The sequence below is a fragment of the Cyrtonyx montezumae genome, unplaced genomic scaffold, assembly GCF_038088225.1.
Source record: "Cyrtonyx montezumae isolate F1298 unplaced genomic scaffold, pur_monq_1.0 scaffold_8, whole genome shotgun sequence".
Taxonomy (NCBI): domain Eukaryota; kingdom Metazoa; phylum Chordata; class Aves; order Galliformes; family Odontophoridae; genus Cyrtonyx; species Cyrtonyx montezumae.
The window spans coordinates 102,998,387-103,011,607 of NW_027072089.1; the positions used below are offsets into that span (position 1 = coordinate 102,998,387).

At 44.8% G+C, this 13,221-nt stretch overlaps 1 protein-coding gene across 1 annotated transcript in view; it reads right to left on the minus strand.

Annotated features, from left to right (window-relative positions):
- Positions 1-831: 831 nt before the first annotated feature.
- The window catches only part of SH3BP5 (SH3 domain binding protein 5), a 40,723-nt gene continuing 28,333 nt past the window's right edge, over positions 832-13,221 (minus strand). Inside the window, exons 5-9 of the mRNA XM_065753346.1 lie at positions 7,895-8,025; positions 6,037-6,079; positions 4,981-5,203; positions 2,871-3,131; positions 832-2,256 (exon numbers count right to left, since the gene is read on the minus strand). Of these exons, the coding sequence (XP_065609418.1) occupies positions 2,075-2,256; positions 2,871-3,131; positions 4,981-5,203; positions 6,037-6,079; positions 7,895-8,025 (840 nt within the window). The 3' untranslated portion in view covers positions 832-2,074. The remainder of the gene's footprint in view (positions 2,257-2,870; positions 3,132-4,980; positions 5,204-6,036; positions 6,080-7,894; positions 8,026-13,221) is intronic.

A 13,221-nucleotide genomic window follows, 5' to 3' on the forward strand; every position in this document is an offset into this window, starting at 1 on the left:
CTCCTGAGCAATGGCTTCAAGCTGCTGGGAGCTGAATCCAACAGAACACATAACATCATTTGTTACACAACCATGGAGGTAGCCAGTCAGAACAGGCACTATGAGAGGAAAGTGGATAGCAAAATATTTAAACAAGATAAAAATAATAAAAAAAGAGGCACAACAGAGGTTGACTGACAAAAATAGATATTCAGCCTGAAGTACCTCTGTTGCTTTCTGTAACTGTATGTGACAGGAGCTCTATTACCAAAGCTTACGTAAAAACACTTAATATAATATGACACTGTGGCACAGCTTCTCATATTTACTACTGACAGTGCCAGCTTCTCCCCAGGTAACGGCTGCAGCAGAAGCTGGGAGCACAGACCTCTTTTTCCACAGCATGCATCGGGCCAGGAAATGCTGCAAGTGGAAGAGCTCGGCCTTCATAACATGTACATGCATATGTCCAACACTATTACATTTGAACAGCTGCAACGTGTTGAAATTAATTGCTATGGAAACGAGTCTCCTGACCTCCAGGTGCGTGAACTTAAAGCAAATTCCAGCGGCATTAAGTACAGAGGTGGCGGTTGTATGATGCTGAATACCTTCGTCCTTTCTTTGCATACCAAGAGACTTCAGAAGATTGAACTATATCTCCGGTCTCATGTAGTTCAAAGTAAATCGTGGATACAAGGATTGAGAAAGCTGGCAGTTGTTCACTCTGTGAAGGTTTCTAGAAACCAACGTAGGGCTGCGATCTTCAGCTGAAAGTGAATATTTAAGGCCTAACTTTGCCTATGGGTTCTCAGTCCTCGAGATACGCTGAGCTCAAACAGACTCACGAGATGGAAAACAAAAAGGTTTACTGTAGTGTGAAGAATTTTACATCAACTTTGATAAGAGATACACAAGCTGTGGCAAGGACGAAATACAACAGGACTGCAAAAACATATAATAGAAAATACTTCGGGCAATACTAAAATTCCCATGAAATTAACAATATAAACTGACATTTTAGATAAAATGGTGCTTTCAGAAATGCTTAGCCACCAAAACTGAAGAGTCCTAGCATTTTTACTACCACTTATAACTACCAGACACTACTACTGCCTAACAGCGGCCGGCAAACGTGCCCGTGCCCTTTCTAGTTTTATCAAACACTTCTCTAGGGCATCCTAAACCTCAATCCCTTTAACAGTTATAAAATCCCACACAGTACAACCTACGGAGAAATTTAAGAACACATTGTCAATCTACACTGGCAGTTCCTTTTCTTCATGCATATTTTAGGGGCGCTCCCCTATTCGTAACTGTCCTGAAAACATCTAGCAGTCTCATTTTTGAGCAATGACACTTTAAAGTGCTGAAAATAATACTTCACTTCTCAGGGGAGGGGAGGGGCAAGGGCCAATCAACTCTTTTTGGTCACTGGAATCACCCTTAAGAGTTCCAGCCAGACTCAGGAAGGGGGCAAGAAAGGGTCCACGGCTGCTGAGCAGTACCATCCCACTCCTGTCTCTCTCAGGCCAGTTCCTAGAGGCATGACTCATCTTCATCCTTTCTGTGAGCACCAAGGGAAGAGTGAAGGCTTTTAGACCCACACATGCAGCTTTCCTGTATACAAAATATTTCTACAGTTTTAGCATAATACAGACAAATACAGATGTTTAAAGAATATGCCACTTCTACTCAAGAGATCCGATGTATCTAAAGAGCATTTCTTTCTACAAAACCAAAGCCAAACTGCACTCTGCAAACGTCTGGCTTGAATTTCAGACCCCCTACTGGCATGAATTTGCACGGGAACATTACTGGTTATTGCTTCAGCCAGGCTGCTACAAAACGGTTTTACAAAGTCTGTGACTTGGGAGCACAGCTTACCAGCTGATAACTTGTCTGGCCTACAAAGTATTTACTGAATAAAAACCTTCAGCCCTCGACATCAATTAGACTTCTTAGTGCAGTTTTAACTTCTTAGAGTAAACGTTTAAGATTTGGCATACATTATTGGCACAACGTTCTTCAAACACTTAGAAGTTCATGTATAAATATTTATATTCCCATTAATCTGGACGGGCGCAAGGAGGACTCAACCAATCTGGGCAGCCTTTCTGCCTGCACATATTCCCTCTTTGATTTTCATGCACTGAAGGGAGAGCTGCTTCATCCGGTTATCCAAAGCCAGCCCCTCGGCGGAGCCGCTCCTGTTGCTGCTCTTGTTCTTGCTGGCTCTGTCGCTTGCCTTGTTCTCGGCCCCTTCTGCCCTATCCCCTGCAAAGAAAAGATGAGAGTTGATTTAAACCCTGATATCATTCTGCAGTTTATGGTTCAAGTGGGTCCCTCTGCAACTTCCTCTGCTAAAAAGCACAGAAGCAGGAGCAAGATGTTTTAACAAAAGCAAAGTTGGTCTTCCCAGCTGTTCTCATCTTGTGTGCTGCAACAGTACATTACAGCATAACAGACTCAGGCCGGAGTACCCAAGAACAGTGCTAATCCTCCCACCTGCATTTGTCAGCAAGGGCTGGCAGAGCCTACATGAGGTTCCTTTTGACATGTTATCTTTTTCTCTGGAAAGCGGAACAGTGATTCAAAAATAAACTCAGGTTTTCCTTAAATTAAGTGTACCATCAGAATCCCACCAATTCCTGAGGAACTTTGAACCCCACTGCTGCACTGAGACCACACCGGGCAACCTACACAGCAGCAGAGCAGTGAAAGCACTTCAGATGTCATCAGTAACCGTGGGCCCTTCATGGACTGCGTTCCCCAAGGAAGCAGCAGCAGCTCAGAGAGCCTGTGACACACCTAGGGGAGCTGAGAGGGTTTTCCTGCTTCCTTTATAAAGCTGAACAGCATTGGCCCTGGCTGTATCCAGCTGTACACACCTCTTTCAGCTTCACATTCGGGAGATGAAGCCCCACTGCATTCACTTCGGGGGCCAAGGACGGGGAAGATCACTCCAAACTCAGAGAGGGACACAGGGCTGGGCAGATCCAGGGTGCCAGGGCGCGTCGCAGGGGGAAATGAGGCAGGCACCTCGCAGGGGCTCGTAGGGCCAGAGCTGAAGCTGGACACTGACTGAGTTTCTGAGTCTTCCTCAGACACAAAGCTGCTGCCGTTGTCATCCTCAAACACTTCAGAAGCCACTGCAATGTTTAAAGATACGTTCTCATTAGTGTGAGAAGTCACCTTCCTGGGCAACTCTAGTTTCTCAGTTTGGCACCTCCTGTCCATACACACAATGCTAACCCACAGGCTGTGGTTTCTCATCATCTGCCCCCTCTGCAAAGTTTTACCCAGCATTTCACACACAGATCAGTCCTATTTCCAGAGAAAAGTTCCAAGAAGCAGCTCATCTGCCAGCAATGCTCTGGTCCTTATGGATTTTTACCATTCCCAGCTGCCCCTGCCCTGCTGGTCTTGTTTGTTTCAGGTCTTCCGCACATACCTTAGGGCAAGGCCTGCTCTTATCGGCCAGTGGCATCCTGACACCAACACAGACTCACACACATCCTGAGACCAACACAGTGAATATTTAAGACACCAATTAGACAGCAGACAGCTCTAGGGGCAGACTGCATCCACATTCTCTCTCCACTTCTGCAGTTACAATCCAACAGAACTCCCCAGAGTTCTCTCTGGATGGATCACTCAGCAATGACATTTTTAAAAGCCCCACCCACACATACTGCTCTCCCTGCCCATGGTTTGCTGAATTAGAATTCAGGTGGGAGCAACTAAGTCCAGATTAAGCTGCTGGCAACAGGTTGTCATTAATGCAAGTTCAAATTTGTACTAAATGTAGGGGGTCAATCTGGCTAAAAATGAGCACACTTGCAGGATGGGACCCGTGACCCAAATACCTTCTGCACTCACTGGTCTCAAAGTCCCACTGGGCTCAAAAGATTTCCTATGTACACCAGAACGTGTGCCAGCATCACAGCAGTCTGAAGATGCCCCCTAAACAGCAAGACATTTACAAAGACCTCTGAGGTCATTTGCAGTTCCACCTCCTCCTCACTGTTTCTGCTGCTGTCAGAGTGGCTCAGAATCGACATGAAAGAACAGCAGGGGCAAAGCAGCAGTGCTAACAAAACCACTCAAAGGAAAGGCTTCAAAGTGGTTCTGCTGCCAGCCCAGCAGCCAGGGCCTCCAGTGCACCACTCAGACACACAGGATGCAAATGGAAGCAGCTGTCAGCATAGTTATTCCACAGATGCTCAGCCTCTTTCTGCTGCGTTGTCAGACTATGGGACTGTATTTATATAGTTTGAAAAAGAAATCTAAAACTCAAAATTGATAACCATGACCCAACTTGTAAAAGCCCCCTCCAGGGCGCTTCATGCTCAGAGATGGTTTGCGGTGCTTTGGATTCTGTTGGTTTGCATTTAGAGGTCAAATCTTGAGACTGCAAAGTGGCCTTTCTTCTGACTTGCTATGTCTTACTAGGAATCTAATCAGGTAACTGTGCAGAGGGTGAAAGCAAGCAGGGCTGGGCAAAAGAGATGATTTGCATTATAGGATTCCTCTTCTTGGCAAGCAGCACTGACACCAGTGAAGCTACAGTAAGCACAGCTTTAACTACAGCTTATTTACTGCCATCTGAGCTTCCATACACACAGCAGCATGTGCTGGGGACAAAACACTCCAGGCTGATGGTGTTTTACTGAACTTCAACAGACAGAAACTAAGACTGAAAAGGGCCTTGGTGCAAGCTCCCCACTATTGCAACACGTTTCTTTCCATATAGCACTGTATAAAATACAGGAAGGAACAGAGGATGCATTTTAACTCATATCCCCTCTCCCCTTGAGAACTTATTACTCAAGGATATAATAAACTCCCATAATAACCAGAAACATAACAAGTTAACCAGACCCACGACAGCCACTGAACTTCAAGCTGCAGAACATACAGAATATCTTCATCTCAGTATTTCCTCTCTATCCCAAAGCCCATGGGATACTCCCAGGCAAAGGAATGCTCTGCACTCACTTGAGACAGCGTCCAACTCTGGTTTGCTGGTTGACAGGTCTTCCACAGAGGTGTTGTTGCTTCCTTCAGCACCCACACCACATCCCCGGGGCCCCATGGCAGTGGACCGTCTTCTCTCGTGAATCTCATCTGAGATCATCTCCAGGTTTTTCAAGGCAGTCTTATACTCTCCCTTTGCCAGGGAGAGTTTTGCCTGCAGGTCATCCACTGTTTTCTTCAGTTGCTAACATTAAAGAGAGGTGTTAACATTAAACAACACAGAGACAGCATGCAGTATGTCCCCCTGGCAGGACTGAATGAGCTGTCATCCCACTGAAGCCATGGCTGATGGCATAGAACAACACACCCCATTCCCTCCAGCTCCAACACCCCCATTCCCTTGTACTGAGCTCAGAGAGCCAGCTCCCCTGTTTCTTCCCTCCACTGTTACTGAGTAGAGACCAGGTACAGCAAAACTGACACATACAGAGACTGTATGGGGTAACCTACACTGATTCTTGCACTTGAATTTTCAGCTTCAGCACCTCCAAGACTGAGGGCTGCATTGGGATCACTATCCCACACACAACTGCTGTGTGCAGCCCTGGGTTGCCATGCCCCACTGCACCGAAGCACAGCTACACACCGCTGCACCACACACACTGCAGTATATAGATGCCAAAAAAAAAACCTCTGGCAGCTCCATTCTCCCAAAACCTAAATTCACATCTCAGTGATTTTTGAGTACTACAAGCAGCCTGATGCAGAAAACAAGGGGGAAAATTACCCAGAGACTTAAGACTACAAGAAGCAAAGATAGAATCTGTGTTAGTTTGGTCCTCAAAACAAGGAGCAGTGTTCAAACAGGGGTTTGAATTTACTGCACACGAGGAAACAAGGCCTCTCCATCTTTTATCTTTAGAGTGTGCTTAGCAAATTGCTCACGATAAGAGGTTTGGAATCAAATTGGCTTCGTACAGAAACAGTCAACAGTTATTCTGATAGCACATTCCATGTAATTTCAGTAATTACCACAAGCAGTAAAGAGTCTTAGGGCATTGTGAACTCTGCACTTACCTCTAGCTGGACATAGTACTTTGCCTTGAGTTCAAAATAAGGTCTGTGGAAAAACAAAGAACAATTACAGCCATTGGGAGTAAATGCAGGGAACTGGGGTGGGAGTTGCTCTCTTAGGAGCATTAACAGAGGTACTTTGTGTTTCAGTAATCTTGTGAGACCTCCATCTGGATGAGGGAACACCTACAGGTGCTCTCCACTTTTTTTCCCACTCTAACACATCTATTTCTCCTGGAACTTTTGACCTAAATACAAATTGCAACATTCCAGTTGTTGGAGTTGATGATACAATTCCCTCAGGCCTAAATTCTGCAAGATACAGACAATACTATTCTAACAACCCTTCTACACAAGCATCCTCTCAGTATCCAGGAGCCAAGAGCAGCTTCCCCTGCTGCAAGCTCTTCTGCAGCTGTATTTTGGACCACACACCAGAATACAACTGTGTCAATCTATAGCTTTCCTATCCTATATGGTTTTATTGGTTGAATTACATACACAGTCACAGACAAAATGACCTACTCCCACAACCTGTGGTTAGGATACTTCACAGCTACTGCTTTTAATCCAACTGGTAGGAAACAGCCAGGCTTGGAACATAACCTCCCCCCAGTTTCCATACGCCTGGGGGAAAGATCTCTTTAGTAGCAGCAACCAGCACACATGGCACTGCGGTCACTCAGAGCTCTCTAAGCAGATGACAGAAGAGGGAAAGGCACAGTTTCTGAAGGCCCCTGGAAGCCAAACAACCTCTGAGATATTGCTCTCATAGACAGGAAACAAGCTTAAAGATTGGAAATTCAGGTTAGATATAAGGAAAAAGTCTTTCACAGCAAGGGTGGTGAGGAAGTGGCTCAGGCTGTCTAGAGATGTGGTTGATGCCCCATCCATGGAGACTTTCAAGGCAAGGATGAGTAAGGCCCTGAGCAACCTGACACAGCTGTGGTTTCCCTGTTCACTGCAGGGGAGTTGGACTAGATTGCCCTCAGAGGCCCCTTCCAACTCTAAGGATTCTGTGAATCTATCATTTTGTGATCTGACAATGTTTTTGGCCAGGCACTGAGCAGTGCCAGACAAATGGTACGCAGCTCTTTCAATGAAGCCACACTGCTACACTGTTCTAGCAAACATGCCTGGATCTTCCCCGAAAAGTGCTAAACCTTTCCCAAATTGAGCAAACGCCAATCAAAACAGGCTTTCAGTTGACCAATTTCCCGATAAAATCATTTTTAGATGGAGGGATTAAAAGCTAAACACAGCAAGCAGATTGTTTAGACAAGCTCCAGCCTGGAAATATAAGAAAAGGCTGTGAAATAGAAAGAGGATTAAGAATTGGTTGTAAACAGGGCCAAAATTTTAAATAGGTTCTGAGAAAAATCTGTTCATCAAATGCACAAACGTTTATCAGTGATGCTGCTCAGCTATGCTCCCTGAAGCATTTCTTTCCCCAGGAACAGCTCTCACACAGCTTTGCTAAGGCAGCATTGGGAAGTAAACAAGTCTGACGTACAGCACGCTGCCCTGATGCAGTCTCACACCTTTCAGGTTTCTGTCGCTTTGTTGTCTTCCTAACTAAATATAAGAACTAAATGGCAATAAATAAATAAAGCTAAGCTTTAAAACCACCATACGCAAAGCTTTGCAGCTCTGTAGGCAGCATCTCTGCAAAACCCCACGTGCCTGATTCTCAAGTCACACACTGCCGAAGAAGATCTTGGTGCACAAGAACACAACTAAGAATATGCCCAGAAAACTCTTCTAGTACAATTTGTGCTATAAAGGTTTCCAAAATCCCACAGAATCCTATGTCCTATGAAGAGATTTGACCATTAAACTCATCTCCAAGTATGAAACCTACTTTGATTTATTGATGGCTCTTTTCAGCTTCTTCTCCAGCTGCTTCATCCTTCCCATAGCAGCATTGTATTTGGCTGCAGTTTCCTTGTGAACCAACTCACTTCTCGTTTTGGTTTGTTCTGCCTCCATGACCTGCAAGAAGGAAAATGCAGACTGAGGGACAAGACCCAAGCATCCATTTCTTAGCATTTTTATTAACAGTATATCTGTAATCTCTCAAATTAGGAGAGGGATGAAGACCAACCAGAGGAGTAAGAGGAATGCCCACAGTTCTGCCTTTCCCATCTACCTGAAGCACCAGCCACCAGAAAGCAGCCCATCCAATGAGACAGCCTTTTCACAGAATCCATGGAAGGCTGGAAAAACCACTAAGATCACCTAGTCCAACCATCAACCCATCATCACTGCACCACTAAACCGTGCCACTCAGTGCCACATCTGCCCTTCTCTTGAGCACCTGCAGGGGCAGTGACTCCACCGCCTGCCCAGGCAGCTCATTTTGCAGGCTAGGAAGCTGCTCTTAAAAGAGCTGGCCAGTCTCAAATCACAGTATCAACATCCAAAATGGTTTGGGCCATGAACTGACCCCCTATAACACAGGTGGGGAGCAATATGCTGATGACCAGCCCCTAATCAGGGCAGCCAGATGCCTAAGACACAGCAGTCACATCAGCTGCCCTGCTGACAACCTGCAGTTGTGTTTTCCCAGTAACTCTGCCCAGGGTACTTTTATTTCGCAGATTTGAGCTGCCTGAGGCATCAGAAAATCTGTTTTCTTTAATGCACTGGCAGACAGGATCCAGCAAGAGACAGAACTCGTTTGTTTAAAGGAACAGAAGCAGTGACAGCTCTCATTGGTCTGGCAGTAAGTAGGAAGGCAGGCATCCCTTCCTCCAAACCTGAAAGTCTTCAGGCAAAAGGAAAGGAAGGCGAGATTTCTTTTCCCAAGTAGCGAGTTTTTCAGTATTTCACCTGTGAAAATACTTCCAAGCACATTTCCTCCAACTGGCTTCCACCATCAGCACATCATCTGTGCTCTCAGATACACAAGTAGGTAAGTATGTATATATATAGAGAGAGATCAAGGTATCTTTAGTTTGAATAACCTTACCCACAGAGCTCTCAGTTCTTGAAAATACCAGCCCTCAGGCTGAACTAACCAGGGAAAAAAGAGTTCAGACAACTTCTGCTTGCATGGTGTGTCACTCTGCTCAGGAAAACTGAGCTCAGTCCTTTCTGGCACCTAAATCCAAGGTGTGAAACTGCTGTGGGCCAAAGCTGCACTGCATCTGCATCAGCTAGAAGGTCCTGCTGCCATAAATGGAGCTACAGCTGCTCCCCTGCACTTACCACTTGTTATTAAACCAGAGTTGCTGTCTATGAACCAAAAGAAAGAAGCTTCCAAAGGCAACGAGCCCTTGGTTACACGTAAAATATACTCTACTTCAACAATCTTCAACTCCTTCTTGTATGAATAAGGCATCCACATTTAAAATTAAAATAAAAAAAAACAGGTTGATAGCAGACTGTCCCCTGAATCCCACAAACAAGCTACAGCCTCTCATCTTGAAGTCTCAGAAAGAAAGGTTGATGCAAATACTCTCCCTGGAGATGAAATATGTCAGCCAAGGCTGTTTTTAGCATGGAACTGCCATAAATTAAAATGCAGTCTCCAAAGACTGCACAGAACCCAGTTTGCTCCTTTGTAGTGTGGCAAGGCAACAGTGATTTCAAGATGCTGGAAGCTACAAAATAATAAAGCAGCTGAAATTTGCTGATTTTTAATTTAATGTCAATCCCTGCCATCCATTCTTGGGGTGAAATTAGCATGGGATCAATGACTTCAGCACTATCACGTCCTTCTAACAGGTTAGGTGTTCTGTTTCTTGTTGAATCTGCACACCTTTCATATCAAACATCATAAAAATTCTTCATTCTGCAAAACAGGGACTTGGGGATGACAGATTGTAAACACCTCAATCTGTCTGACAAAACATGCAACTTGCAGCCAGCTATCTACACCCACGTTTGTTACCCTTTTTAGAAAGGAGGAAAGGTTGTATACTTCATTCTCCTGGGAAATCAGCAATGGGAGGCAAGCTTCTCCTCCTGCTGTGTGGTTCTCCAATGGGCATGCTACCACACTGCTCACGGGAGCTCTGCCTGAGGGGGTACAGCTCAAGGTGTACTCCAAGGTACAAGGGCTGTTTCACATCGGTGTCATCATGCCAGGATGTATTTAAGCCTTTCACCCAGAAAAGAAGGAACAAAAAGATCATCTGCTCCTTCACAGAAGCCAAATCCCTAAATGTGTGCCCCAGCAGACAGGTTTTGTGGATAGAAACAGACGTGCAAACCACACAGCTCACTTTATATCCTGGAGGCCCTGTGCAAGGCAAGTGTCAGCAATCTTAGTTGAGGTAAGAAAAAACCTTAGATAAGGTTTGCGCGTGAGAAAAGCAACTTTTATTAGATCCAGTAATACTCTTAGGGAAAAAAGCATTCTTATGTTGACTCAAACAAGCTTTTGGTCACACTGAATAAGCTTCTGTCTAGTGCAAGCCACCGTGCTTCTACCAACAAACCTTGCCAATGCCATCACAGATGCGAGAGCATCACTCACTAAAAGCCAGAGACAAGAGTGAGGATGACACCTGTCCCAACTGAGACTTCTCTTGACACCTCTCTCCTCTCTACACTATAGCTGCCATTCATTCTTGAGAGGAGGAAAACACACTCTTACATAAAGACACGCAGAGCTGATGAACTACCAGCATGTTCACACATCCACCAGACACTGAGGGTGGCCCCGTGTGGAGCCAGGAGTTGGACTCGATGATCCAGCAAGATGCACCTAGAGGAAAACAAAACCAAAGAATACCAACACAGGTATCCCCTCTACCCTCTATTCCAACCCAGATTCCTGGGAAAGGGAGGTCACCACAGAATATATACATGTAGCAAGTAGGTCTGCACAAGCAGCTTCGTTCCTCTCAGCCAAGAAATATTCATGAGCCGAAATCAAAAATGGACTTCAGGAAAATGTCAGCAATAACAGCTGCAAAAGAAATATTTATCAGTGAAATTTAGCAAACCTGATCACCTGAGCCAGAGAATTACTCTGGACATGTTTCGTTCTCTAAAAATTAAATGGATTCTTCTAGAATAAGAAATAAAAGAGGTAAGATAGACAATGCAACACCAGTAAACCAGAAGGACAGTATCAACAACATGAGGGAAAAAGATATTAGAGGGGAAGAATGTGAACACTGCATTTAACTCCCAGGGTGAAAGGATGGAGAGGTTAGGGGGTAAAGGCAGCTGTGTGGGCACTCCTGTTGTTTATTTCATAGCTTTCTTCCCTTTTTTTTTTTCCAAGTGGTTTTATCTGCAGGAAGTCTCTCTTCTGTCCATATCATGAAAGCACCCACGCATTCTACACCAACAGATGGTACTTCACAGTGTAATATCAAAGGGAGCTTCACAAGCCAAATTAAAGCAAGAGGGAGCATGCCTCCTCCCTTCTTGCTTCCCCCTCACCTTTTCCTTTTTAAAACGTCTCATGATCAAGAGCCAAAACATGTCTTCTCCCTGCCAGGATTTAGGAACTCAACATACCTCAGGAAAGACTATAAAAACAGTCTTATAAAGACTGCAGACTGAACTGGCAATTAGAAATTAGCAATTTTTCATGCAGGATCTTCCCTTCTGCTCCAATCTGTCCCAAATTACAGGTAACATTCTGTCAGCACCTTCCTTTTGAACACACTTTTGTACAAGGATGATTTTCTACAGGATTAGAAATACCAACACCTCTGCCCCTCATCCCTCCTTTTCACTGGCCCTCCTGTAGCCCTGTGCCACCAACTACAGCCTCATCACTCCAGGTACCAATAAACAGGGAAGACTTCCACATCCAAAACTTTTTCTCCAAATTTTGAAGACAAACTGAATTTGACTAAAACATGGGTAAGCTGATACCTGACAAGTTCACTGTCTTCTCCAGAAAGCTTAAAAGTTTGTCAGCTGGGGAGCTGGGGTTGTTCAATCTTGAGAAGTCTCCAGGGAGACCTCATAGTGGCTTTCTAGTATTTCAAGGAAGCTTATAAACAGGAAGAGGACCGACATTTTACACAGGCAGATAGCGATAGAAAAAGTGGGAATGGTTTTAAACTAAACACAGGGAGATTAAGGTTAGGAAAAAAATCTTTGCTCAGAGGGATATAATGTTTGGAAGAGGCTGCCCAGAGAAGCTGTGGTGCCCCATCCCTGGAGCACTCCAGGCCAGGTTGGTTGGGGCCCTGGGCAGCCTGATCTGGTGGGTGGCAGTGGCAGCCCTGCTCACAGCAGGGAGCTGGAGCTGGGTGGGCTTTAAGGATCTTTCCAACCCAAACTATTCCATGATTTTATGATCAAACCTGCCTACATGGTGACTCTATAACCAACACAGAATTCATTTTACAATGAACACCCCCATTTGGCCTCATAAATTGTTTGCAAGACACTACCAACACATCAATCAGACAAGTGGAAGTTCAGTGGAAGGTTAGGCAACTAACTGATGTACAAAAAAGGTTCTAGACACCTAAAATTCACGAGCTAAATCCCAGCCTAAGTGTCACTATATCCACTCCATAGAGAAACAGACTTCTGGGGGAAAAAAACCACAAGAATTTACCCAATAACATATGCTAGGTTAAGAACTGATGGCAATGAAGAAGCTGCCTGACTTGCATGATCATTTCACAGCCCTGTGCTGCTCTATGCTCAGCACACACCTCAAGCACAGACATTTAAAAGGGATTAGCTGCATCTTCCCAGGCAGGTTGGCACCTTGCTCCTATTTAAACAGCAGGCTCCTTTTGCCTTCTTTGGAAACCTAGCTCAAATTGCAAGGTGCAAAAAAATACCAACTGACACTCTCTACTCCCTGTATCTACTCATACTGCACCTTCCACACACTATGCTTCTGACCCATCCAGGAGAGGAAGATCTGCAGTAACACTGGTATTTCTCATCACTTTACACAGATGATTTTTCTATTTCAGTGGCTACAAAAAGGCTTGTTTACGTTATCCTTTTATACTATCACATTAAAAATAAGCAGCACTAGTAGCTTTTCAAGCCATTAAGAAATCAAGAGGCAGTTACACCGTGCAGCCCTTAGCTCCATTTCCTCTCAGCCAGGTTCTGCAAATAGCATTTCCTGGTTGGTACTTTGCAGTCCAAGTCTTTGCCTGCATCCATTCAGCCAAGTGCAAAAGCAACCTGGATGTATTTCCACACAAGTCTACACAAACAGAGATGCACCTCATTTGTTCTCTCTTG